Genomic DNA, 27,175 nt, shown 5'->3' on the forward strand with positions numbered 1-27,175 from the left:
CCTCCCCTTGTCTCTGTGGTTCACTTTTCCCTCCAACACGGATCAGGTTCTCTTTCTTCCAACAGCTCTTCTCTGACTCCCCGCAGCAGTCAGCTGTCCTTCTCCTCCTCTTAAGTGGAGCACAGCATCCATCTCTCTGGCCCCCTGGCCTTCTGTCCGTCCAGCCTGTGTTCGTTCTCTCTTGTGTCCTGTCCCCCAACAGGACCAGCTGCTCCTTACTGAGTCCTTCGTGGGCCTTTGCTCCCTGGGCACCTCGTCAGCACCCACACCCCGCACTCTGGCCTGCTTTCAGTTTAATACTTCTGCCTCTGTCTCCCAAGTGGCCCACCATGCAGGGAGACCTGGACAGAACCCAATGCTGAGGGCCAGATGGTGAGGGGGGCCAGCTGACAGATTCGGACATCTCACGAGGAGCCTGCCGGACAGGCTGGTGGTTGAGTCAACTTCCTTGCCTGCCTCAGAGGCTATCAGACTTGGCTCCAGGGTAGGGAGTGACTTCCTTCAGGCTAAACAGATAGGGCCCAACTCATCTCCCTGCCTCCCCTCCCCCACTCATGGCTTTCACCAAGACAAGCCTGACACCTATGATCACTTGGCCTTTGGAGTATGAAGTCTTTCTCCTCTTGCCCATGTCCTCTCCATTCCTGATAGAAGCTGCTCTCCATTGCCGGACTCCTTTCTTCCTCTGGCTTCTCTGAATTTCCTGCTGACCTCAGTGGAGTCCTTCTCCTTTTGCTCCATGGTCCAGTAGCTTTTGCTCCTCTCCTCTTTCCTCCCAAGCCACTGACCTGGGTACTATTTAGATTCTAATCTGAGCCATGCTCTTGACTTGCTGTGTTACCTTGGACAAGTTACTTTCCCACTCTGGGCCTCAATTGTCACATCTATAAAAGGAGGCAGCTGGACTAGACAGTGAGTGGCGGTTCTGTTGAGCCCCTGCAAGTTCATTCTCCCTTTTACGGCTCTCCTCTCCACCTCTCCTAGGTCTCCTCTCCCAGGGGGGACCCTGCCCTGGCCCCGGGAGAGCTGTGGCTCCAGCTCCCGTTCCCCGTCTAAACGACCAGCCCTGGGCCTCCTCCCCAGCTCTGGCCCCGGCTGTGCTCCATGTGGCCTGTCTGAGAGGCTGGCCCCAAGCCCGGCGGCAACTCCACATTTCTCTGTTTTTCCTTTTTTTTTTCTCTCTCTCTTTCCCGGAGTTAACAAGAAGCAGATGTGGCGCACGATGGTTGGAGAGGTGGGGGGAGGAAGGGGGAGGCTGGACCGCCAGCCAGACAGGGGGGGAAGGGAGGGGAGTGAGGGAGAGAGAGAGAGGCGGGAGGCCAGGGCCCGCCCCACAGCCACTCTTGCGCCTCTGAGCAGCCACAGGGGCAAAGCCCTGTCACCCCCAGGATCTGGTCACTGGGGAAAACCGACAGCAGAGACCAGAGGAGGGCCAGATGGAGCGAGGGGGTGGAGGCCCAGGAGGCGGCATCTGAGAGGGCCAGGGACCAGGCGCAGGAGGCCGGGGTGTGAGGGGGGGCACAGAGAACAAACTCCCCTCAGAAGTGGAGAAGAGGAGAGCGGAAGGAATCGAAGGAGGGACAGACAGGAGCCTGAGGAGGAAAGAGAAGGGGGAGAGGGGTCAGGCCAGGCAGCCAAGGAGGAGGCGTGTGGCTGGGGGCTGCCGGCAGGAAGCTGGGGACAGGACCTGCTGTCCCTCAGAGCAGCGGCATCCCCCCCACCCTCACTCCAGGCAGAGGCGCCAGTGGTCAGGCCAGGATGTGCCTCTGAGGGCCACCGCGGAGCGCCCCCACCATGGCCCCCGGAACCCTCTGGAGCTGCTACCTCTGCTGCCTGCTGACCACCGCTGTGGGGGCAGCCAGCTATCCTCCTCGCGGCTACAGCCTCTACACTGGGAGTGGCGGGGCCCTCAGCTCTGGGGGCACCCAGGCCCAGAGTGCCCCCCGACCTGCCAGCCGCCACAGGTAGGAGTCTGGGTCTCAGCCCAAGGCTGGAGGTAGGTGGGAGGGTGGGTGTCCTGGCCCCTGGCCCCGGATACATTCTTCTGGGCTGTCCACACTAAGGCAAAGGAAGGGGGAAGAGGAAAGCCATCCACCAGGTGCTCTTCGCATGCCCGCCTTCCTTCAGGGCCCCCTGGAGTAGATAGGTACCCCCCCACCCCCATCTAACCTCAGGGGGAATCACTTCCACGTTAGGTGCCCAGGGAAACTATCCTGAGAGCCACGGGCCAGGCCTTCCTGTAACTGGCAGCCCACACCAGCCTGGGAGTCTCAGCAGACCCCTCATCCCATGCTAGGGCTCCCTCAGCCCCATGCAGTAACCCACGCTTCCCACACCACTTCTCTGCTCCTTTCCTTTCTCCAGCGGACATGGACTGGAGGCTGGTTTTGGGGGGGTACAGAGGGGGGCCAAGAGTGTAGAACTGAGAGGCCTAGGGCGGGCAGGGCACATCAATGGCTTATTCTCTCCTTAACCCTGAGCTGGACTCCTGCCTGCTCCGACCACTCCCCTGAGGGGTGAGGAGAAGCCAGGGGATCACCAGGGAACCCGGCCAGCCAGCTCACGCAGGCTACACCAAGCTGGGGGTTGAGACAGAAAGGGACATGAATGAATGCGTGAATTCAGACGCTCCCCAGGCGCCCCAGCCATGAGGATCAACATCCCGTAGTTGTGGTTTTGCCTTCTGGGCCTCCTGTTCCCATCTTGAAAAGTCTTTATCGCCTCCTACTACAGGGAAGGTGTGGGGGGTGGGGGTAGGGGGAGCTGTCCCTGCCAAAGCCCTGGCTCCCCCTGGTCCCTAGAGGCCCTTCATCTTGCGACCCTCCCTTAGCCCCTCTGGTAGCCCCTAGGCCTCCCCATGGGATGTGTGTTTCTGGCGCTGGGACCCAGGTGGGGTTGTGCCTGCAGGAACTGGTGTGCCTATGTGGTGACCCGGACAGTGAGCTGTGTCCTTGAGGATGGAGTGGAGACCTTCATCAAGCCCGACTACCAGCCCTGTGGCTGGGGCCAGCCCCAGTGTTCCCGCAGCATCATGTGAGGATGGGTATTTGGTGGGGGTGGGCTTGGGCCACCAACCTGGGGGATCTGTACAAAGCAGGTAGCCAGGGGCAGGATCAGGGGCTTCGTTGAGAGCCATTTGAGGAGATGCTGAGGCAACTCTTTGGCTGGTGGGATACCGAGGGCAAACTCACTTGGACCACCCTGCCAGCCTTGGGAATGCGTCTTCTGGGCCTGGCCACATTCAAGGAGAGGCGTTCAAAGCTCCAGCACAGGACAAGGGGAGGAAGAATAGGGATTTGGCCTTTGGCCAACCGGCTGACAACTGTCAACTGAGCAAGGCCACATGCTGGTCAGTAAGGGGGACCCAGCCTGAGGGACAGACCTAGCCCACTAACAGCAGCCCATCTCTGAGGACAGGGGCCAGGATCACTGACAGTACAGGAGGAAGGAGTAAGGGGCCTCCCTCTGCCTCTCCCAGGTACCGCAGCTTCCTCCGTCCTCGCTACCGTGTGGCCTACAAAACGGTGACAGATATGGAATGGAGGTGCTGCCAGGGGTACGGGGGTGATGACTGTGCAGAGGGCCCTGCTCCGGCACTGGGCCCCGTACCCACCACACCGCGGCCCCGGCCCCAGCCCGCCCGCCCCAACCTCTCCGGCTCTAGTGCAGGCAGCCACCTGAGTGGACTGGGAGGGGAAGGTGAGTATGGGAGTTGCTGGGGAGAGGAATGGAGACAATGCTGGGAGAAAGCATGGGGCCAGGCTGCTATGGGGAGACCCCTGCTCCAGGACAGGGCTGGGGGCTCGGGGGTGGGGGGTAGTATGGAGAACAGAAGATAGTTAATGAGATCCCTGAGGTTCCTTTCCACACTTGAAAGCAAGAGAGAGAGAGAATGTCTGTGTGTGTGGGTGTGTGTATGTGTGTGTGAGAGAAGAGAGATTGAGTGAGACCCAGAGAAAAGGAAGGCAGAGAAAGAGAATGTGCTCGCATACGCCCACGTGTGGCCAAGATACTTCCTAGTTGGGAACAGCTGCGGGAGGAAGGGGGAATTCCTTGGAGAAGCTTGGTCCAAGGGGATAGACACTTGGGACTACAAGTCCTAGCATGCACTGCAGCTGACTACAGGTCCCAGGCGCCCCAGTGGCCTCTAGAGACTGCAGGTCCCAGAATGCAGCAGTCCCCGTTGCCCAGCACTGCGGATGTGTTGTGTTGCCTGCCAGGGAGATAGCCGTGCTGTAATTATGGAAACAGGAACTGCTGACTGACTCCTCCAACACCCAGCCAGATCCCCTGCAGCTTGCCTTGGAGTTGTGTTTGTCCCTGTGGTGGTGTGGAGAGGGGCCTCCCACATTCACATTTCACTCACCCTGAGGAAGCGATGTATTGTCAGTTCCTTTTTTTCAGCTGCAGAAACAGTTTCCATAAAGTTAAGAGGCATTCTGGATGATGGAACCATATTAAACTTGTAATTCATGGCCCAGTTAATTAACCTCTCTGGTCTTCTATCTCCCAGTCTATCAAATGGGAAGAGCTAATGGGCTTCCCTGATGGCTCAGATGGTAAACAATCTGCCTGCAGTGAGGGAGACCTGGGTTTGATTCCTGCTTTGGGTATTCCTGCTCCAGTATTCTTGCCTGGAGAATCCCATGCACAGAGTAGCCTGGCGAGCTACAGTCCATGGGGTCTCAAAGAATTGGACATGACTAAGTGACTAAAACACACAATGGTATTTGTGCAATGCAGTTGTTATAAAGGGGAAGGGGCCATGGTGCATATTTGACTTAGAGGCATTCAGTGAATGGAGTTTCTTTCCATCTTTTCTTTTTGGGGGTTTTGTTTTGCTTTTTCTTTCTTTCCATCTTTTCTTGCCCAGGTCACCCAGCTAAGGAATGGCCAAATCAGCTGGGACCTCTGCCCTCTTGCTGGAGCTGGGGAGAGAAGGTCCCTAGGAGGTAGGCACTGAACTCTGCGGTCCAGCCCCTCAGCCTTATCCCTCCCCTTTTCTACCAGGTCCTGGGGAGTCCGAGAAGGTCCAGCAGCTGGAAGAGCAGGTGCAGAGCCTGACAAAGGAGCTGCAGGGCCTTCGGGGTGTCCTGCAGGGACTGAGCGGGCGCCTGACCGAAGACGTCCAGAGGGCTGTGGAGACGGCCTTTAATGGGAGGCAGCAGCCGGCAGATGCAGCAGCCCGCCCGGGTGTGCACGAAACCCTCAATGAGATCCAGCAGCAGCTGCAACTCCTGGACAACCGTGTCTCCACCCACGACCAGGAGCTAGGCCATCTGAATAACCATCACAGCGGCAGCGGCAGGGCTCCGGACCCGACCCCGGCCCCTCCCGGCCACAGCGAGGAGCTGCTGCGGGAGCTGGAGCAGCGGCTGCAGGAGTCGTGCTCCGTGTGCCTGGCGGGGCTGGATGGCTTTCGACGGCAGCAGCAGCAAGACAGGGAGCGGCTGCGCGCGCTGGAGAAGCTACTGGCCTCCGTGGAAGAGCGGCAGCGGCACCTTGCGGGGCAGGCCCTGGGCCGCTGGGCCCCTCAGGAATGCTGCCCTCCAGAGCTGGGCCGGCGACTGGCCGAGCTGGAGCGGAGGCTGGATGTTGTGGCTGGCTCAGTGACAGTGCTGAGCGGGCGGCGAGGCACCCACCTGGGAGGAGCATCTGGGCAGGGTGGCCACCCACCAGGCTACACCAGCTTAGCATCCCGCCTCTCCCGCCTGGAGGACCGATTCAACTCTACCTTGGGCCCCTCGGAGGAACAGGAGGAGGGCTGGCTGGGGCGTCCTGGGGGGCTGGGCCACTGGCTGCCTGCTGCCCGGGGCAAACTAGAGAAGCTGGAGGGGCAGCTGGCCAATGTGAGCGGGGAGCTGGGGGGGCGGCTGAATCAGCTGGAAGAGCAGGTGGCAGGGGCAGTGCAGGCATGTGGGCAGCTCTGCTCTGGGGCCCCCGGGGAGCAGGACTCCCAGGTCAGGGAGATCCTCAGTGCCTTGGAGCGCAGGGTGCTGGACAGTGAGGGACAGCTGAGGCTGGTGGGCTCAGACCTGCACAAGCTGGGAGCAGCTGGGGAGGCCCAGCAGACCGCGCTGGAGCAACTGCAAGGGGCGGTGGGCCTGCTCCACGGTCGTGTTGATACGCTGGGCGAGACGGCTGCAGAGTTTGCACTACAGCTGAATCTCACAGCGGCACGGCTGGGCCAACTGGAGGGGCTGCTGCAGGCCCGAGGGGAGGAGGGTTGTGGCGCCTGTGGAGGTGTCCAAGAGGAACTCGGTCGCCTGCGGGATGGTGTGGAGCGCTGCTCCTGCCCGCTGTTACCTCCCCGGGGCCCTGGGGCCGGCCCTGGGGTCGGGGGACCCAGCCGTGGGCCGCTGGATGGCTTCAGTGTGTTTGGGGGCAGCTCAGGCTCAGCCCTCCAGGCCCTGCAAGGAGAGCTCTCTGAGGTCATTCTCACCTTCAGCTCCCTCAATGACTCACTGCATGAGCTGCAGACCACCGTGGAGGGCCAGGGTGCTGATCTGGCTGACCTGGGAGCCACCAAGGACCGAATCATCTCTGAGATCAATAGGCTGCAACAGGAGGCCACAGAGCACGCCACAGAGAGTGAGGAGCGCTTCCGAGGCCTGGAGGAGGGACAGGCACAGGCCGGCCAGTGCCCCAGCCTGGAGGGGCGACTGGGCCGCCTGGAGGGAGTCTGTGAGCGGCTGGACACGGTGGCTGGGGGACTGCAGGGCCTGCGTGAAGGCCTTTCCAGACACGTGGCTGGGCTCTGGGCTGGGCTACGGGAAACCAACAGCACCAGCCAGACACAGGCAGCCTTGCTGGAGAAGCTGCTGGAGGGGCAGGCCGGCCTGGGCAAGCGGCTGGGTACCCTTAATAGCTCCCTGCTGCTGCTGGAGGACCAGCTTCACCAGCTCAGCCTGAAGGACCTCACCGGTGAGCGGGCAAGAGGAGGCACTGGGGCGGGGGCTGGGGGGCAGGACCTTTTTCAAGTCTTCTCTTTCTCCTCCCCTGACCCTACAACAGCCTAGCCTTAACCTCGTTTACTTCCTCTTTGCTCTGCTCTGCATGAATCGCATACCCACCGCTGTCCCTGGGCTTGGCTTGTGCACAAGAGATGACCCAAGGTCCCAGCTCCCCACCCTCCTTGATGGCTCAGACAGGCCTGTGGGTGAAGGTGGGGTGCTGCTCTGCCACCTAGGTACCCAGCATGGGCAGCAAGGGGCCCCATCACCCATCCCTGGATCTACCACCTTCCTTGTCTTTTGGAAACTCATTTTTATGGCTCTCCTTCAACCTAGTTTTGTCACCGTAGGGCCTGCAGGTGAGGCTGGGCCACCAGGGCCTCCTGGGATGCAGGGACCCCCTGGCCCTGCTGGGCCTCCAGGACCTCCAGGCAAGGATGGACAAAAGGGGCCCATGGGGCCACCAGGTGAGCAGGCTGAGATCCTTGCTACATCCAGGGCTCCCATTCCCCTGGGCAACCCTGGGCTTGACTTCCTACTCTGAACTTGACAGAGAAGGGGGAAAAGGGTAGGGAACTGAGGCACCTACATGGCTGGCATTGACTAGGAAAGTAACTAGGAGATAGGATAGTCAGTGTGCTGGCCAGTTGACTGTGGGTGGCCTCCCTGCTGTGTTGAAGACTGTGGCTGAGCCTACAAGGTTAAAGAGAATAGATCCCATCTGTCTCCCCCATTTCTGCTTTGGGGGTCTGCAGAGCACCTGGCACAGTGGGAAAGCAGGTGTTTGCTGAGTGACTCAGCGAGAGCTGCCCTAGTTCTCACTGCTCCCTTTTCTCTCCCCACAGGTCCCCAAGGTGAACAGGGTAAGTTCCCCTCATTCAGTGCTGGAGGGAGGGGACCTGAACCAGGATTTGGAGGACAGAGGGCCTCAGGCAGCCCTGGGGGCTGGAGACTGAGCAGTAGAAGGGGGCTGCACTGAGCATCCACTCTGACACCCTCCCCCCACCCCAGGACCTGAGGGGGCACCAGCAGCCTCCGTGCCCCGGGTAGCCTTTTCAGCTGCCCTGAGCTTGCCCCGGTCTGAACCAGGCACAGTGCCCTTCGACAGAGTCCTGCTCAATGATGGGGGCTACTACGATCCAGAGACTGGTAAGCCTGGAAGTGGGCAGCTGGGCACTGGGGGAATCGGGGAGGCTATGCGGTGACATATCCCCATTCTTGCCCTTTCAGACAAGCTGGATCCTTTCATTCTCTGATTTGGGGAGACCCTGTTCTCGCCTTCATTTATTCCTTCTCACCACAACTTGGATTGAGGGGTGGGTGGGGAGGGGAAGAGCCTATCCTTCCATAGCTCTTTCTGGGGGCCTGCTATTGCCCAGGCACTGTCCTCAAGTGCTGGGGATGCGGAAATGAACAAAAACACCGACTTCCCTGCCGTCTGTGGAGCTCAGGTCCTGGTAGAAAAGACCCAGAGGGCCCCTCCGTAGTACAGTTCTGGAAGGGCTCCCGGACTCCTTCCCGGCCCCTGCCACCTGTCCCCCTCTTCACTGTCACTCTTGTCCCCAGGCGTGTTCACGGCGCCACTGGCCGGGCGCTACTTGCTGAGCGCAGTGCTGACGGGGCACCGGCACGAGAAGGTGGAGGCCGTGCTGTCCCGCTCCAACCTGGGCGTGGCCCGCATAGACTCCGGTGGCTACGAGCCCGAGGGCCTGGAGAATAAGCCGGTGGCCGAGAGCCAGCCTAGCCCGGGCGCCCTAGGCGTGTTCAGCCTCATCCTGCCGCTGCAGGTCGGGGACACGGTCTGCATCGACCTGGTCATGGGGCAGCTGGCGCACTCGGAGGAACCGCTCACCATTTTCAGCGGAGCCCTGCTCTACGGAGACCTGGAGCTCGAACAGGCGTAGACGGCGGGGTGGGGAAGCCGGGGGGACCGGGTCCCACCCGCCCGAAGTGTCTACGCGGCCAAACAGCCAGCCAGGGGCGGGATCCCCGGGGTCTCGCCTGGGACGCGGCGCCGACCCCTGGGGAGCCGCAGCAGAGGCGCCCCGAGCCGAGCGGCGTCCTCCCCATGATTGAAGTGCACCGGGTCGGGGACTCTGGGGTCCCCTCGTCCAGACCGTTGGCTTGATCGCCGTCCCTGCAGGACCCAGACTGCGGAGGGGCCCATCCTGGCACCCTCTGCTCCCCCAACTGGCCTCCAGGTCGAGTCCCTCGGCTCCAGGGCTCTCTCGAGGGGGCTCCGGCCCCCACCGCCATACTAAACTATTCAGGAATAAAGACACTTGGTTTTTCTAAAAAAAAAAAAAAAACTAAACTAAACAAGCCGTCTGCTCTACTATGTGTTCATGGGTCGACAGGAGTACAGAGGGGACGGGGTGAGGGAGCCCCGGACCAGGTTCTCGCCCTCAGCTCCGGCCGGAGTAGCTCTGCCCGCACCTGCTCTGGACGCGCGAGAGCGAAGCGCGTCCGCCGCTTAGAGCCCCAGTCAGGCCCTCCTCCTGGTCGCGCCCTTTCCACCCGAGTCCGCCAGAGGGCGCCGGGACCCGAGACCTCCGCGCCGCTGGGCGGGGTCTCCCGTCACGTGACCTTCGCGGCCCACCTTGCGTGCCCCGGCTGCTCCGCGGCAGAGGCGAGGCCTCGGCCTCGGATTGGCCCGACCTCGGATTGGCCCGACCTCGGGGGCGGGGCGGGGCAGCCGGGACAGCGCGAGTCGCGGCTGGGGATGCTTGCGGGTCAAGCCGCAGCTGCGAGGCCCGACTCAACCCCGCGGGCCTGGGGTCTGGAGAGAGATCTGCTGGTGCGGGAGCGGGCGGGGCATGGGATGCTCTTCTGCTGTACTTTCTCTTGGCGTTCAGGAGGTTGCCTAGTTACGCTTTAGAGAGCTTTGCATCAGCTCAGAGTTCGTCTGACAAGTGAGGAAACTGAGGGCAAGAAGTGGAAGACGTATCATCTCCTGGGCCACGCAGATTGCCAAGGAGAGACCGGGTACCGAGACCTCGGGGTCTGCGCTCCCAGGTCTGCTGGAGTGGGTGGTCGTGGGGAGCAAGGGCCCCGCTCCGTCCCCTGCACCCCACGGCACCCCTCGCCGCCGCCGGAGGCTCCCTGGAGGAGGAGCTCCGAACGCGGAGGAGGAGCCAGACTCTGGGAGCCGGGACACCATTCACCTGGATAGGAGGCAGAACCAGGGAGGAACCCGTCAGCCAGGTGGGCAGAAAGCTCCGGGAGCAGCCTCATGGAAGAGAAACAGATTCTGTGCGTGGGGCTAGTGGTGCTGGACATCATCAATGTGATGGACAAATACCCAGAGGAGGACACGGACAGCAGGTAGGGGCGCCCGGGCCCCTTGGTGACCCCAGGGGCCGCTGCAGCCCCGCGTTGTGCCAGGCGGCCACGACTGCAGGGATGCGAAGCCGGGGCCCCGCAGCGAGGCTGTGAGTCGCCTTGGGAGCTGGTGCCTCATGCCCTCTGCCGGGGACCTGGGGAAAGAATTGAGGCCTTTAGTATTAAGCTCCAGGCTTTGGATAGCATTGTGTTCTCCACTTCGCATTTCCAATCCTGGGACCTGTCAGACACTATTATCTCCATTTTACCAAGTAGACTAAGCAAGTAGAGACCCTGAGAGACACAGTGACTTAACAGAAGGGCATACAGCTAGGAAGGTGCAAAAGCAGTGCCTTCGTTTTTAACGAGACCTGTGCACGTGCCTATCACCAGCATTTACTTCTAATTTATTTACCACTTATAGATCTCATCTGTTTCTTTTAAACAGTGTTTTCAAGGTAGCTTACAAAAAGAAGTATGTGCAGTTAGACGGTTCAAAAACATTGAAAACCATGGTCTTTGAGCTGCTTTGTAGCTCAGGGCTTGCTGGCACTGCAGGCAAATTTGGAGATGCTATGAGTTATGGTCTAGCTGGTTCATGAGCCATACAGACTTTTTTCTTGTGCTGAATTCCAAAAGGAGTTTACCAGAAGTCCTTTTTACAGTACTTGGTGAACAACATAGTGGAAAACACCCTTCATGGTTGTCTGGTGGAAGTTGAAGAGTCATTTGTTGGTTCCTGTATTTACTCTTGATAAGAACCGCACCATTACACTGTCATCCCAAGACACTCCAATGCAGTGGAATCTGGGACTTTCTCTTGGGGTAGTCTAGTGCTCAGAATACAGAGAAGAATTGCCTCTTGGCTCTCAGTTGTCTCAGCCAAGAACTGGACAAAAGGTGCGTTCAAGATTGAGCTCAGAAAGACACTACAGTGCCAGTAACTATGAGGCTCACTGAGGGGAGAGCGCTAGGAGCTCTTCAGGCCTTGGGTCCATAAAGCACTATCACAGGCGTTATTACATGCTTTCCTTAGAGCAGCCCACGGGAAGCATGTGAGGATCAGTCCCGTTCTCTCTTTATAGATGAGGAAGCTAAGGATTTGGAGAAATGAGACAGTTTTTGTAAGAGGTCACATAATTAAGGAGTGGCGGAGCAGTAGTAAAACTCACGTGTCCTAATTCTAGGTCTCCAGCCCTCTACCCTCTCAGGTGCTCCCTGTTGCTTTGCTGCTGCCCATCTCATGGAGGTGACCCTTTGCTTTGGGCTGCTTCGTTTGCCAGACGTTAGAGCCCCTGGCAAAGGGTGAAGGGACAGTGGGGCCTGGGCACAAGGGTGTGCTGCTGTATGGACCTCACCCACCTACCAAGGTCAAGCCGGCCCCAGGACTTGGTACATGGTGAGGGATAGGCTTACTCTCAGGAGAACGGTGAATTCTAGGGCTACAGGTTCTCCACAAACTGTGGGGGACCTCGGGGGAACCCAGAGTGCCTGCTCCACTAGAGCTGAGTCCCAGTCCCTTTAAGCTTGCTTGTCAGGAGGCTGGGACCAGAGCCTGCTAGTCCCCCTGATGGGGGCCAGTTCTGAAGGTGGGCACTAAGCGAGGTGCCTCTCTGAAGGGACCCTTCCCATGTCCTCCACGCCCCCTGCCCTTCAGGGGGTGCCTCCCCATCCCCCAGACCCATGGTTCTGCTCCTCTGCGGAGCAGTTTGCTTGTCTTCAGGGCCTCTCTCCCATGCACCCATCCCATCCAGCCCAGCTCCTGGACTCTATTGTGCCTCCCAGATGGGCAGACCTGAGTGGGGACCCAGGCCTTCCTAGCGTCTCAGCCCCTCCTGTCCCAGGCTCTCTCCCTGGTCAGCGGAGAACTCTCAGGAGGTGCCACCTGGAACTCGGCCAGACCCCTGAGGAATGGCATGGCCTCTCAGAGTCCAAGCCTAAAGGGCCTTCCAGAAAGCATCTTCATGCTCAGCAGAGCGTTTCTGCACAGAAAGCTGGGCGTCCGTGTGACTTTGAAGGGTTTCCACAGAGTAAAGTTATAGCCCCTTTCTCTGAAACCTCCTCAGGCTGGGACCCAGTTAAAAATACAAAGTATTTGGAGTGGTTTGGGGTCAGGAAACCTGAGTTCTGGTATCAGCACTGTGCTTAACTGTTGGTGTGACTCTGAGCAAATCCAGTCCCTCCAGGCTTCTCCTCTCTTCACAGCAGGAAAATTTCTCTAAAGCTCATAGCTTGAGAAATGTTGGATCCTTTACAGATTAGTATCCTTCTTTCTCATGGGATCATGGCCCCCTTTTCCAAAGGCTAAAGGGAACTTGTGTTAAGTTTTGTGTACAAATAGACCTTAGTCTAAAAATTCTACTTCATTTATTTCTCTTAATTAGTGGTTCTTTGGTGCTTGTTCCCCTTATGGTAAGCTACCGCAGTTATTATTGTTATCCTTTTTGAAACTGGAAGAATAGAAATAACAGCCTGCACTGTTTACCTCACAGTATTATTGGAACACAAATGAAAAATCATTCCAGTGCTTTGACTGTATATGCGTGAGTTATCATTTTTGTTGTTGATGATGACAGCCCATCAGGTGTATCCTGACTTAGTTTCCTTTTGTTAGATTTTCAGTAAAGATGGAAAAAAAAACAAAGGAAAATAAAAGGCAACTATGTGCTGGAATGGATGTGTTAACTAACCTTATTGTAGTAATCATTTCACAGTATACACATATATCTTAAACTTACAGAATGTTATATGTCAATTACATCTCAATAAAGCTGAAAAAAAGAAAAACAAAGATGGAGAAACACTTGTCTTCACTCAACAGTCTTTTTTAACTTTTGACAAGTAAAAGTTACCATGCAACCCCCCCTCCTCCCCACCTTCTTAAATAATCATAGTGTCCAGGTTTGCTTCTTGTCTTAATCATTTTAGTCTAAGTTATTAGACTTAAAGCATCCAGGCTGGCCTGGATGCTTTCTGAGGGGGACCTCCTGGCCTTTTCATTCTGGCAGCCCCACCCAGGGCTCAGTCTGCTGGAGCTGCAGGGACCCTCCTTGTGTTTTGCAGGTGCTTGTCCCAGAGATGGCAGCGTGGGGGCAACGCATCCAACTCCTGCACCGTCCTCTCTCTGCTTGGAGCCCCCTGCGCCTTCATGGGCTCGCTGGCCCCAGGCCACGTTGCCGAGTGAGTGGTGGGAGCAGGGAAGGGCGGCCCTCAGGGTGGGGGGAGAAGGAAGCCTTGGCCCTGGGTGGACAGTCTCTGAGAAATGGTTTGTGACCTCCAGAAATGGGTGGTGGTGCGGGGTGGGGGGGGGGCAGTCGGGAAGTGGAGGACCAGCATCCCAGACTCTCCCTGGTGTGGCTTATCTGCTGCTCAGTCATTAATGTTGCTCTTGTTAAGGTTTCATTTTCACAGCCTGTTTCCTTGGCCACTCCCTGAAGCCTGCTTCAGCTTCCCACCTTCTTCCTTGCTTCCAACAGACTGTCTGCGGTGGATGTGACTTTGCCCTTCTCATGTTCCTTGTCCTGCCTGTGCTTGTGGCAGAAGGCAGTTAGGGACATGCTATACCCACCCTCCCTTCGGGATGTCCTGCATCCGTGGTCCCAAGGTCCAGGCCCACAGTTTCTTCCTTAACTGAGGGGGCAGGGCCAGTGTTTGTGTCCCTGTTGTTCACTGAAGCAGTGAGAGCTCCCTGCCCAAGGACACCCCAATGCCACGTGCTAAAACTGGGCCCAGACCCATGCTTCCATCGGCCAGAAGGCTGCCACCCATAGTGGCCCATGCACTTGCTCTGTGTTGGCTGCTGCAGGGCCAAGAGCCCTTTGACCCCTGGCACTGCCGACTCAGCAAGCACTTATCAGGAGGTGAGGCCCACACTTTGCCCACTGTGGGCACAGGGGCAGGCTGCCAGTTTGTTGGCCTGAAAAGTATAGCCCTTTGAACACTGTTAGAGCCCAGCCCCAAGTTGCAGCCAGGTTCCCTTCCCTAGGAACTGGCATGGAGCAAATAATGGGGCTAGAGCCTGCCCTCTGGAGTGGGACAGAGGGACCCAGAGCCAACAGCCACTTACTTGCCAACCCTCTTCAGCAGCTGCCTTTCCTCCCAGCTAGAGCGAGACCAGGCCCCTTGCTCTGGGTGGTGGGCCCGACTTTGAGTAGCAGTCATGCTGATAAGTGTGCCATTCCAAATTCTCCCCACATGCTCAACAAATACTGCGTGAGCACCTACCATATGCCTGGCACTGTGGGGACAAAAAGTTATTTGGCAAACCAAATCATATTTTCCATCCATGCAGTGGAAAAGTGTTAGTCAGTCATGTTCAACTCTGCAACCCCGCAGATGGTAGTCCCCCAGGCTCCTCTGTCCATGGAATTCTCCAGGCAAGAATACTGGAGTAAGTTGCCATGCCATTCTCCAGGGGATCTTCCCCACCCAGGGATTGAACCCAGGCCTCCTGCATTGCAGGCAGATTCTTTACCATCTAAGCCACCTGGGAAAGCTACTGTTTAAAGGATCCTTAAGGTGTAACACAAAGAATAATGCCCTGATATGGTAAACTTTATACCAATCTGTATCGTCCAGCTTTGCTGTTGCTGAAAGTGGGGTCCAGTCATAGGGAGAAAGGCCAGGATGGTGGCTACACTACTGGGTGTAGTTGCCAGCTCCTGATGACAGGACTCTGCATTTCCAAAGAGCTGGGAGGGGTGGGGTGGTCTCCTTGTTCTGCTGGTGCAGTCTTCCCGAGGGACGGCCCCCACAACTCATTCTGATCAGAGGGGATTCTGAGCAGGAGTTCTGGACCCATACTGAGGGGCCTCAGGCACTGGGAGGGATCACCATGCTGTGGAAGGTAAGGGCAGTGAGCGGGCCCCCCGGCCCCCACCAAGGCAGCACCACCTCCGGGCTGTGCATCGTGAAGGCAGGTGTGGAATGAAAGCAATCACATGAGGACGGGAAGGACTTCCAAAAGAGGAGTACGGGGGGATGGGCAAGCAGAGGGAACCAGGAGACAAAGTTCAGTTCAGTTGCTCAGTCGTGTCTGACTCTTTGCGACCCATGGACTGAAGCATGCCAGGCCTCCCTGTCCATCACCAACCCCCGGAGCCTACTGAAATTCATGTCCATTGTGTTGGTGATGCCATCCAACCATCTCATCCTCTGTCATCCCCTTCTCCTCCCACCTTCAATCTTTCCCAGCATCAAGGTCTTTTCAAATGAGTTGGTTCTTCACATCACATGGCTGAAATATTGGAGTTTTAGATTCAGCATCAGTCCTTCCAGTGAATATTCAGGACTGATTTCCTTTAGGATGGGCTGGTTGGGTCTCCTTGCAGTCCAAGGGACTCTCAAGACTCTTCAACACCACAGTTCAAAATCATCCATTCTTCGGCGCTCAGCTTTCTTTATACTCCAACTCTCACATCCATACATGACTACTGGAAAAACCATAGCTTTGACTAGACAGTCCTTTGTTGATAAAGTAATCTCTCTGCTTTTTAATATGCTGTCTAGGTTAGTCATAGCTTTTCTTCCAAGGTGCAAGTATCTTTTAATCTCATGGCTGCAGTCACCATCTGCAGTGATTTTGGAGCCCCCCAAAATAAAGTCTCTCATTATTTCCATTGTTTCCCATCTATTTGCCATGAAGTGATGGGACTGGATGCCATGATGTTAGTTTTCTGAATGTTGAGTTTTAAGCCAACTTTTTCACTCTCCTCCTCTTTCACTTTCTTTTCTCCCCTCGCCCCCTTTTTTCCTCTTTCACTTTCATCAGCAGGCTCTTTAGTTCTTCACTTTCTGCCATAATGGTGGTGTCATCTGCATATCTAAGGCTATTGATATTTCTCCCAACAATCTTGATTCCAGCTTGTGCTTCATCCAGCCCAGCGTTTCTCATGAGGTACTCTGCGTATAAGTTAAATGAGCACAGTGACAATATACAGCCTTGATGTACTCCTTTTCCTATTTGGAACCAGTCTATTGTTCCATGTCCAGTTCTAACTGTTGCTTCTTGACCTGCATACAGATTTCTCAGGAGGCAGGTCAGGTGGTCTTGTATTCCCATCTCTTTCAGAATTTTCCAGTTTGTTGTGATCCACACAGTCAAAGGCTTTGGTGTAGTCAATAAAGCAGAAATAGATGTTTTTCTGGAACTCTCTTGCTTTTTTTGATGATCCAATGGATGTTGGCAATTTGGTTCCTCTGCCTTTTCTAAATTCAGCTTAAACATCTAGAAGTTCACGGTTCACATAACGTTGAAGCTTGGCTTGGAGAATTTTGAGCATTACTTTGCTAGCGTGTGAGATGAGTGCAATCGTGCGGTAGCTTGAGCATTCTTTGGCATTGCCTTTCTTTGGGATTGGAATGAAAACTGACCTTTTCCAGTCCTGTGGCCACTGCTGAGTTATCCAGATTTCCTGGCATATTTAGTGCAGCACTTTCACAGCATCATCTTTTAGGATTTGAAATAGCTCAACTGGAATTCCGGGGAACAAAGTATCACCTTGTAATTATTAATACTGCCTTGCCTTCAACGGTGCAGGCCACAGTGCCCTCACCTGCTTGGTTCAAATAGGGTACATATCCTCAGTCCCCAAATCCACCCCATTTAGTGAAATCTTTCCTGCTTGAATCAGACTGAAGGCCAGGGTCAGTCAGGACCTAAAAGAATGTCCATGAGGATTTTCCACCCTGAGCTCTGGCCATGCTCTCCCACCTCTCCTGCCCGCCCCCCAAGCCTGTGACGAACCCCAGTCCCTTCCTAGCCTCTCTGCTTGCACCCCAGGGTCCCCAGTGGCCCCACCACCTACCCTCTAATCCCCAAACCCCCGCCGAACTGGGCCTCCCCGGGTTACTCCGCCCTGGCAGTTTTGTCCTGGATGACCTTCGCCGCTATTCTGTGGACCTCCGCTACATGGTCTTTCAGACCACGGGCTCCGTCCCCATCTCTACAGTCATCATCAGCGAGGCCAGCGGTAGCCGCACCATCCTACATGCCTACAGGTTTGTACGCCTGTCTGCACCCTGCCAGCTGCTGCTGCCACCATCACTCAGCCCCCAGAGCAGGACCCTCCTCTCCAATGCCTGTGTGCTCCCCACTGGAAGCATCGCTCCCCACTGGAAGGTCTGGAAGCCCCGGGCCACTTGGAGTCTCTAATCTGTGTCTCCTTGCCCTTCCCTTGGCTCTGGCTTCCTCCACCAAGCTTCCTGGTGGCTGACTTCAGGCAGCGGGGCGTGGACGTGTCTCAGGTGGCCTGGCAGAGCAGAGGGGAGACCCCGTGCTCTTGTTGCATCGTCAACAACTCCAATGGCTCCCGTACCATTGTACTCTACGACACGTAAGGCCCCCTGGCCTGGCCCGCCATAGCCCACCAATCAGCCTCCTCACTTGCCACGCAGGCATCCCAGTTGCCTGCCCTTTGTGGCCTCCCTCTTTGTACCGAAATTGTCCCTATGCCATACTGTTCAGTGATTTTGGAATTGTTTTCAATTAGGGGACAAGTGAGGTGGGAAGGGGTGAGCTTTGCTCTGCCTGGAGACTTAGCCTTGGTCAACACCAAGAAAGGGCAGGCAGACCTATACAAAATATAATTTGTGATGTGATTCCTCCATAATTAGCCAATCAGAAGCCTGGGTGTGGGGGTGGGTAAGTCGTTCTGAGAGCAGGGGGATGGGAGATGTGATTCAAACCATCTTGATCCCTGAAGGGGGCACGCTGGAGTTTCCAGGGTTGCCAGCCTGCAGCATGGCACCAGGAGCTGGGGTTTGGGTATTCAAAAAAGATGAGCCACTCCCAAGGGTCCAGCATAATGAGGCTAGACCAAATGCCACATACCATCCACAGCCATTGCTGAAAGAGGGAAGAGGGACATTGGGTCAGCAGATAAGGGCCATCTGATGATTTGCTAACCTGGTAGGGGGGTTCATTTTAGGGTCCCAGGCTGCCAGGGAGAGACATCTCTCCCAGATTCCCTCCTGAAAAATCTCAGAGGTTTAGTTTCCTGAGAACCTAGTGTGTGTGTGCCAGGTACTCTTTTAGGGCTGAGATGGCCCAAGCCCAACTGCCCTGGGGTTCCGGCTGACCCTACCGCCTAGCATAACCACTGGGTCTGGGGGAGGGGCAGTCATTCTAGGACAAGATTTGTAACCAGTGGCCCTGGGCTCTTTGTGTCCCAACGAATGAGTGGGTAGGCATACACACGCTAAAGGCAATCTTCCCATTGGGCAACGCTTGGCCATCTGCCCATTAAGCAACACTCTATAGCAACTTTGATCAGGGACACAATATGGGTATTCACAGGAAGGGAGGGACAGAAGCTCCAAGGAGAACTGTCTGTTGCCTACTGGCCTCGGTCCAGGCATATCCACGCACGTTATCTCCAGCTGCAGCAGGCCTGTTAGGCTAGGGGTCAGCCCCCTTTATCAATGGGGAAGCACCTCGGAAGGGACACAGTTAGGCAGCTAGTTAAATCGAGGGAGGATTCAGTGCAGAACAGGGATGGGAGAACACTGGCTGTGTGTAGGTCTCTGGCTAAGGAAGATCAACGCAGACCCTTCCCAGGTTTCCACACCTAAGTCAGCTAAAAATAAATTCATCCTCAAGCACCAACCTTGATCTCAGGATCATAACATGGAGCTGCCAAACTCAGGACAGTGGTGCTGACACTGCTGGGGCAGCCAGAAGTGAGTAGGACCAGACCTGAGTTCTGGGAAGAATGGGGTCCCCTTTGTAGTTTCCCGGGACACTGCATGCTGGGAGTTGTGCGGGCTGCTGGCAAGAGGAATTCTGGGAATTGTAGTCCCTGGTGCTGTTAGAGCATTTGGGAGATGTGGTCTCCAAAGTATGTAGATTGGCCCCTTACTGGACAAATGCGGTGGATGAATTTGCCTTTAGATAGTATCACAGCCTCAAACACAGGAAGGGGCACTCTAGGAAACTGCCTCCAGTCCCCTGTCTGGATGGAGCTCAGTGGGGTAAGGAGTGGTCTCAAGTTTAGCCTGAAACAGGGTCTGTTCCAGGGCTGAGCCTCAGAGGCGTGTGCTATAGATCCAGCTTCCTGCCATGCTGCAGGCAGTGCCAGGCATAGGGGCCCTAGCAACGAGTTAGAGATCCTGGCTCTGGCTGACCTCACCTTGCACCTTCTCTGTCCTCTGACTCAGGAACCTGCCAGATGTGTCTGCTAAAGACTTTGAGAAGGTTGAGCTGACCCGGTTCAAGTGGATCCACATTGAGGCAAGCCCTGCCCTACCTGTGTTTTGAGGGCCTCGACCTTCCAGCCCCTCTGCATGTTCTGCCTCCTTGGTTTTCAAACCATGGGGTTCCTTAGAGATAAATGAGCCCAGCACTGCCCAACCCATCCCCTCGCCATCCTCATTTATGTTTTCAGGTGGGCAACTGAGGCTCAGAAAGATTCAGTGATGTCCTCAAGATCACACAGCAGGATACAGGAACCAGAAGCGGGAGGCTGGCTCTAGGCAAAGTCTGGTGCTTTCTGTGTTACAGGCTGACCCACCTCCTCCAGACTCAGCCTCTGGCAGGAGCCAGGCCATGGGAGACCTGATCTGTTAACTCTGGGGAAGGCAGGAATGAGAGGCCCCAACCCAGCTCCCAAATAAAGGGAACTAGAGTCTTCATTCCAAGAGAAGTTTTGGAGTCTAGATGGAAGGAGATCTTGAGATCCTGAGTTCTAGTTCTAGCTCTGTCATTTAATTTATTGTAGTCCTTAGGAGAGTCTCTCTCTTTTTTGGTCACACTGTGTGCATATCGGACCTTAGTTCCCTGACTAGGAATTGAACCCATGTCCCTTGCATTGGGAGTGCTGAGTCTTAACCACTAGACTGCCAGGGAAGTCCCAGGAAAGTCTCTTTTATTCTTTAGTCTTCTCATCTGTGAAATGGGAGGGCTGGTTGATAAGGTCTCCAAGGTCCATAACAGCATTGGAATTCTGAGATTTAGGATGAGTTCCAGCCCAGAAGCCCTGGCCCATCTCCCCCTATCACCCATAGTTCCAGCAGGAAGGGAAGGATGAGCCCGGCTGGTCCTGAGCTGCCTGCCCTACCCTGTTCTGCTTCAGGGCCGGAATGCATCAGAGCAGGTGAAGATGCTGCAGCGGATAGAACAGCACAATGCCAGGCAGCCTCCAGAGGGCAAGATCCAGGTGTCCGTGGAGGTGGAGAAGCCGCGTGAGGAGCTGTACCAGCTGTTTGGTTATGGAGATGTGGTAAGTGTCCCCTGCAGCACCCACCCCCCACCCCACACACTCCCCCCAGCTCCCAGCCACATCCAGCTTAATTTGGTTCTTAAATGGAGTCTGAGTATTCCCTTGTCCTGCCTTTCACACATGGTGATGTTGGCAGGTGGGGGCAAAGCAAAGAGACAGACTCCCTGCTTTGGGCTCTTGCACAGACCTCAACAGTAAGCAGCAGTAGAATTTCTCCACGCCAGGGGGCTCATGGGTATGTTCAGAGGGACTGGACAAGGCCAGGACAGCCAGCCACAGGGCCAGCCTCTCCTCAGTGGGCCTCCTGACTTTTCCTCTTATCAAATGACAGGATGGCACCATTCTCCAAGGTGCCCTCCAGCTATGGGTTGGGAGCCACTAGGGGGTGAGGGAGGATGGGAAGGGGACTTGCCCATGTAAACTTGGAACATAAATGGAATCTGGGTGGTAATCCTAGCACCATAGTGAAGCAGGTTGGGCTCTTGGCTGCACATTAAAAAATGTGGATGCCTGAACCCCACCCTCATTTTTTTTTCCCCCAATTTGGTTGATAGAGGTGGAGCCTGAAGTATTTTTTAATAAAACTCCTTGGTGATTCTAATGTGTAGCTGGTGTTAAGAAAGCTCTAGAACCCCCCAGCCCTTTGTTTTAAAGATGAAGAAATCAGAGGGCACAGTTGTATGAGGAAAGCCAAACAAAACAAAACCCCTCCCGAGAGCTGTGATTTAACCCTCTCATGGTAGACTGCACCCCAAGATGGCGCTCAAGACCCGCCCTGGGTTTTCAATTGTGAGGCGATTCGTTGATCTGGGACTTTTGTGTCACAGCTTACATGGCTGCTTTTCCAGCATATCTTGAGCGAGTGAGAAAACCTTTTGTGAGGTACAGCGGGACGCTACCTGAGGGCTTAGGCGGCCATGTTGGAGGAGCAGTGTTATAATATCAATGCCAGGTGGTATGGGACAGCTGGGGCTAGAGCTCAGGTGACCATCAGCCTCTCTTCCACTGCCCACAGGTGTTTGTCAGCAAAGATGTGGCCAAGCACTTCGGGTTCCGGTCAGCAGAGGAGGCCCTGAGGGGCCTGTTTAGCCGCGTGAGGAAGGGGTGAGCTCGCAGAAGTCAGGCCATGCCCCTGTGCGGGTGTGAGGAGTGAGGGAGCCTGGCATCCATGGTCTGCCCCGGGAGGGGGACGAGGCTGGGGCCAGGGCTGGGCTAACAGCTCGCTGAGAGGAGGGTGTCGCAGGGCCACACTGGTCTGTGCCTGGGCGGAGGAGGGCGCCGACGCGCTGGGCCCTGATGGACGGCTGCTCCACTCGGACGCTTTCCCACCGCCCCGCGTGGTGGACACTCTGGGGGCCGGAGACACCTTCAACGCGGCGGTCATCTTCAGCCTGTCCCAGGGTGAGTACCCCAGCAGGAGGCACAGGGCTGGGGCCTGCCCCTGTCCCGAAGACCCAGCTGACCTGGCCACTCATCCCTCTGTCCAGGGAAGAGCATGCAGGAGGCGCTGAGGTTCGGCTGCCAGGTGGCCGGCAAGAAGTGTGGTCTGCAGGGTTTTGATGGCATCGTATGAGTGCCCTGTGGCAGCAGACACCGGCTCACACCCTGCCCCTGGCTGGCGTCACTAGCTTCTGTTGCCTTTTCCTCTGAGGCCAGTATGGCATCAGGCTGCCCTACTTCCTGGGCCGATCCAGGCTGCGGGAGGGCTCCACCTGTGACCTGGCATCTCACTTGGCAGAGTCGCAGAGCAAATAAATCTTCCCAGAGCCAGCTTCCTCCTGGCAGTCTGTGAGTCTTCAATGACTGAGCTGCTCTGGCTGGGGATTCTAGAGGTTTTGATCCAACAATCCTTTGCCCTCTTTTTCTCTATTCCCCAAATTCACCTCTTGTCCAGGCCCAGAGGAGGGCCCGTGGAGACCAGAGCAGCAGGAAGTGAGCCAGGCTTGCCATGAGCTGTGCCCTTGCTGGAGGCCCAGGTCTTCCTGGTGAAGAGCAGCCACCAGTGTGGGTGTCAGTGCCCAGGAGGCAGGGATAGAGGGCCTGACTGACTTGGAGCCTTCCTAGTGGGAGGGGAGACATAACCCCTTGCACCCCAGGGAGTCTTCCCAATAACCACAAGTCACGAGACAAGCTCCTCTGGGCGCTGGTGCTGTCACAAGACTCCAGTGGCCACAAGCATGTCCACGTGGCTGAGCCAACCTGAGAGGCCAGCAGGCAGGGAGCCTACTCTGTGGTTTGGTGGAGCAATCCAAAAATATCTCCCCAGTAACTGCCCCCAAGCCCCACCCTGCAAGTTGCCTTGAAGTCAAGATGGTGCCTCGGCCACAAACGTGACCCAGAATACAGCGGTGCCTTCCCTGGGAGAGACCCAGATGAAGGCATGTGGGAATCAGCAAGTGTCCATATGGGCGTTGGGCAGCAGGGTGAGGCCATAGAATGTGATCAAAGGTGTGGGTTTTAGGGTCAGACAGACCTGAATTCAAATTGGCCACTAGTTAGCTACGTCACCTTAGGAACAGGCTTCCCTGATAGCTCAGTTGGTAAAGAATCTGCCTGCAATGCAGGAGACCCCGGTTCGATTCCTGGGTTGGGAAGATCCCCTGGAGAAGGGAAAAGCACTCCAGTATTCTGGCCTGGAGAATTCCATGGACCGTATGGGGTCGCAAAGAATAGGACACGACTGAGCAACTTTCACTTTCACCTTGGGTATGTTACTGAATTCCATCTTCCCCAATTTCCTCATCTGTCAAATGGAGATCATTCCGCCTGGTCATACAATTATGCTGAGGATGAAATCACAATCTATAAAATGCCCAGCATGATGCCCGGTGTGCACTAGGCACTCTGTAAATGGCAGTTATTATTAATATTTTCGGGGGTGGGGAGCAGATACAGGGTGATGGAGCAGATCTGCCCTGAATATAGGAGGGTGCGTCAGCAGTTGGGCCCTGGGGAGAGGCTGAGCTCCCTTCCCCGGTTGTCTGCAGCTGGCCGTGGCCTAGTGCTGAACTCTTCTGTGTCTCATCTGGGAACACTGGGTAAACTGAATTCCTGCCCTCCCAAGAGGCCTGTTCAGTCCCTGACCCCTGCAGTCTGAGGCCAGGGCACGCTGGGCCAGAGGATCGATGGCCCAGGGGGATGGGTTCATTCAGTTCTTTATTGGTCATCTGGGCCCTAAAGCTGCCCTTCAACTTAGGGTCTCCCTGAACTGCATAGACTGAACTGAACTGCACAAAAAGACCTACCACCTACTGAGGCCAACGAGGGGGCACAGAGGTGGTCGTCATCCTAATATACACACCCTACTCTTAGAGCTTATGTTCCAGCACTGAGACTACTAGTGGTGCAAACCTGTACCCTCAAGGTTTACATCTCACTATTCTCCAGCTGAATAGCATGAACCTCAAGCTCATTTGGGGTGTTCTTAGACCCCAGTGTTTCTCCTAGAAGTTCTTCTGCTCTCCCTCCAGCATCCCCAGTCTCTACCTGTCCCCCAACCTCCCCTCCAGGGCCTGGGGCTTCTCTTAAAGCATCAGCCTGTCCCCCAGCCTCCTGTACAGGCTCCAAGAACTCCCTTCTGGCCTCTGCCTGTCCTCCAGCTGCTTCTCCAGGACTCAGGGCTTCATGTGCTTCTTGTCTCGATGGGCTTTTAGCCAACAGAGGCTGCATCCCAACATCTTGTGGCTCTGAAGGCTCTTTGGGCTCTGTGTGCCTCGGAGCCTCTCCAGGGAAGTTGACAAGCTCTGCAGGGGTCATAAGCCCATCCCCATTCAGGTCCTGAGTCTCCAGCACCTTGTCTACTACGAGGATCACCTGTGGAAGAGTCTGTAGTGACTGGAGATGCTCCCAGGAACCCTGACCCTCCCCCACACACCCTGCATCCCTGCCATGCAGGCTCTGAGCCCTCCTTTTACAGGGGATTCACTAAAAAAATTTAAAAAGTCATGAAGAGAAAAACAAAAGCAGACGTCCCTGGTGGCTCAGTGGTTAAGAATCCCCCTGCCAATGAAGGGGACATGGGTTCAAGCCCTGGTCCAGGAAGATTCCACATGCCTGGGGGTAACTAAGCCCACACACCACAACTACTGAAGCCTGTGCACCCTAGGCAGTGCTCTGCGACAAGAGAAGCCACCGCAATGAGAAACCCAAAGCCCACAACTGGAGAGTAGCCCCTACTTGCCACAACTAGAGAAAGCTCGTCTACAGCAATGAAGACCCAGTGAAGCCAAAAATAAATAAAATTAAAAACCCCAAAGCCCCAAGGAGCTGGGTCTTCTTCATGGAGAAGAATAAGGGCTTACCGGGTTGGTGGTGGGAGAGTCAGAAGCTCCAGGGGCCAGAGCGGCTGTCAACATGGACAGCAGCTCCAGGCCATCCAGCTGTCCACTCTGGTCATAGTCGTGGAGTGCGAAGAGGTAGAGGAGAACTAAGGAAGAGAAGCTGGATCAGAAGAGGCATCAGGGAACAGCTGGATCAGGCAGGAGTCACGGGATGGCCCGATGTCAGTCCCAGCTCTGGTTGTCCTGAGCCTCCCATCCACTGGCCCCATCAGCCCAGCCCCTTACCCTGCTCCCGGCTCATGTGCTCTGGCTCCTCTTCCATCCTCTCTAGTCCCTTTAGGTAGCTCTGTAGAAGTCTGGCAAAAAAGTGGAAAATCAGCCCACTAGATGCTGGTCTGCTGCCCCAGGCCTGGCCTCACCCCAGCCTACTCACCGAAGTTGCTCCTGGCCTGGCTCAAAGGGGTTGGGCAGAGGCAGATGCTGTGCTTCAGGGTCCAACCTGGAGAGGGAGGGAAGGACTGGCCTTGCAAAGAGCCTCCCCAAGGGCCCAGCCTCATAGCCTTCTACTCTCAAGCTCCTGATAGAGATCACCTCCCAGGCCCAAAAGGAGCTGCTTCTCCGGGTCCCCAAAAGCCTTGGGGGGAGCCTCAGGAGCACAACCTTACTCCCCAGATTCTGCCTTTGCAGATTCCTAGCTTAGACGTTAAGTGAAAAATCCCAATAAAATATCTGGTTAGGTGGTGGCTAGAGGAGGCCACATCCAGTAGACACAAGGTGGAGCCCCAGGAAACTGGCACAGTGGGCGGCAGGACAATGTGGATTGTGGCAACTCTTCCTGTGATGTTGGTTGCTAAGGGACAGGTCTCTAGCTGAGCCTGGTGGTACTGCCCAGTTTTATATAGACCCAATGTGCTCCATAATACAAAATGGACTCTTTTCACCCCCCACGTTGAGGCATAGACTTTGGTTTTGAAGTTTCAATCTGCTCAAGGGTTTTTATAACACTTAGGATTCTCTTAGTTCTGGATAGGGATCCCTGTTTGCCCAAGTCACTCCAGATGTGTGATGTCAGAGAACTGTCAGGAGCTGTTACAGCAACTTTTGTCACAGCTGCCAGACCTCGCTGCTCCTCCTGTATCCATCCCCTGACCCCAGCCCACATACCCCCTGCATAGTACTAATACACAAAACCTCAAAGAAGATACTCGAATAAAACAGAAATGATATGCTAAGGATCTCTATTTCTTTGGAGCTTCCACTGTAAGAAGCTCCTGATAAGTGGACTGCAGCCCATTCCCAAGGGCATAACCTCACACCTCATTGGAAACGAGCTCCCAGTTCCAAGTGAATCCAGAAAACAGGCGTCAATGCCCCCTTTGCAGAGGACACTCCGACAAGCACAAGGCAATGGTTGAGGTGGTGGGGATGATACAGAAGTCAAGGAGTGTATGCCCACTCTCCCAGCTCCCAGAGGGGCCCACACCACACGTTCTGAGACTCCCCGTGCTCCCGGCCCATGGCCCTGCCCTCTGAACGCCATTACCTCATGGTGCCGTCCTTGGGAGCGGCCTGACTCAGGGGTAGCAGCAGCAGCAGTAACGTTCTCATCGTCACAGGTAACATCCTTCCTGTAACTGGAAGTAGGAACAGGGGTAGGGAAGCAGAGGGAAGGGGTCTGCCACAGAGCGGGCATTGATGGATTAGACAGCAACGCCTCGCTCTCTGCCTCTGCCTGCCACCCAGGGGACAGGACTCCTGCATAGGGAGGAGCCACACAGGACATCAGCGATCCCCAATAAATCTTATTTCAGATCCAGCACATAAAGGGCATACTGCAGACCTGTGTTGGGAGAAGCCGAGCTGCAGACAGGAGCCTCTCCCTGCACCCACTCCTCTTGCCCTGCCAGCCCCCCAGAGAAGTGCATGCCCAAGTCACTCCAGAATGTGATGTCAGAGAGCTGTCAGGAGCTGTTACAGCAACTTTTGTCACAGCTGCCAGCCCTCACTGCCGCTCCTATAATCACCCTCCACCCCAGCCCGCATACCCCTGCAGAGTATTAATGCACAAAACCTCGAGGAAGATACCCAAATAAAACAGAAACGATGTGCTAATGATCTCTATTTCACAGGTAACATTCACTGGTGGCAGGGGAAGTGCTCGGAGAAGTGCAGTTTAAGCATGTCTGATTTAGTTCAGTCCAATTATTTTACAGGTGGAAACTAGTTCAGAGAGGTTAAGAAAAAGGCCGAACTATACATGCCAAGAGTGGGACTTCCCTGGTGGTCCCGTGGCTAAGACTCTACGCTCCCAGTGCAGGGGGCCTGGGTTCAATCCCTGGTGGGGAAGTAGATCCCATCAAGCCACAACTAAGAGTTTGCATCCTGAAACTAAAAGATCCCACAT

General features: G+C 55.8%; 3 protein-coding genes across 17 annotated transcripts in view; 2 read left to right on the forward strand and 1 right to left on the reverse strand.

Moving 5' to 3' along the window:
• Window positions 1-1,331: 1,331 nt before the first annotated feature.
• On the forward strand, window positions 1,332-9,245 carry EMILIN1 (elastin microfibril interfacer 1). The gene is made up of 8 exons (XM_061155000.1): window positions 1,332-1,964; window positions 2,908-3,033; window positions 3,479-3,699; window positions 5,011-6,924; window positions 7,304-7,420; window positions 7,799-7,816; window positions 7,965-8,102; window positions 8,520-9,245. The coding sequence occupies exons 1-8, from the start codon at window positions 1,795-1,797 to the stop codon at window positions 8,855-8,857; spliced, it is 3,042 nt and encodes a 1,013-aa protein (XP_061010983.1). The 5' UTR covers window positions 1,332-1,794; the 3' UTR covers window positions 8,858-9,245.
• A 448-nt stretch (window positions 9,246-9,693) lies between these two features.
• On the forward strand, window positions 9,694-26,871 carry KHK (ketohexokinase). Of its 12 annotated transcripts, none has more exons than XM_061155010.1 (10): window positions 9,737-10,277; window positions 13,338-13,454; window positions 17,139-17,273; window positions 17,474-17,608; window positions 19,431-19,503; window positions 20,345-20,491; window positions 21,507-21,595; window positions 21,735-21,892; window positions 23,056-23,197; window positions 24,597-24,769. In XM_061155010.1, exons 1-10 carry the CDS (start codon window positions 10,186-10,188, stop codon window positions 24,658-24,660), a joined length of 1,152 nt encoding a protein of 383 aa, XP_061010993.1. In that variant the 5' UTR covers window positions 9,737-10,185; the 3' UTR covers window positions 24,661-24,769. The 12 variants fall into 12 exon arrangements, with proteins under 12 accessions (XP_061011001.1, XP_061010997.1, XP_061010992.1 ...); XM_061155011.1 differs by having other exon boundaries at window positions 9,741-10,277; window positions 24,601-24,754; XM_061155012.1 differs by lacking the exon at window positions 24,597-24,769 and adding an exon at window positions 26,583-26,610 and having other exon boundaries at window positions 9,742-10,277.
• The window catches only part of PREB (prolactin regulatory element binding), a 30,138-nt gene continuing 26,296 nt past the window's right edge, over window positions 23,334-27,175 (reverse strand). For all 4 annotated transcript variants that reach the window (XM_061155003.1, XM_061155008.1, XM_061155007.1 and 1 more), the window contains 5 exons: window positions 26,315-26,405; window positions 25,205-25,270; window positions 25,057-25,127; window positions 24,793-24,917; window positions 23,334-24,304 (listed from right to left, as the gene is read on the reverse strand). In XM_061155003.1, the coding sequence (XP_061010986.1) occupies window positions 23,858-24,304; window positions 24,793-24,917; window positions 25,057-25,127; window positions 25,205-25,270; window positions 26,315-26,405 (800 nt within the window). In that variant the 3' untranslated portion in view covers window positions 23,334-23,857. The remainder of the gene's footprint in view (window positions 24,305-24,792; window positions 24,918-25,056; window positions 25,128-25,204; window positions 25,271-26,314; window positions 26,406-27,175) is intronic.

Source organism: Dama dama, chromosome 11, assembly GCF_033118175.1.
Source record: "Dama dama isolate Ldn47 chromosome 11, ASM3311817v1, whole genome shotgun sequence".
NCBI classification, from domain to species: domain Eukaryota; kingdom Metazoa; phylum Chordata; class Mammalia; order Artiodactyla; family Cervidae; genus Dama; species Dama dama.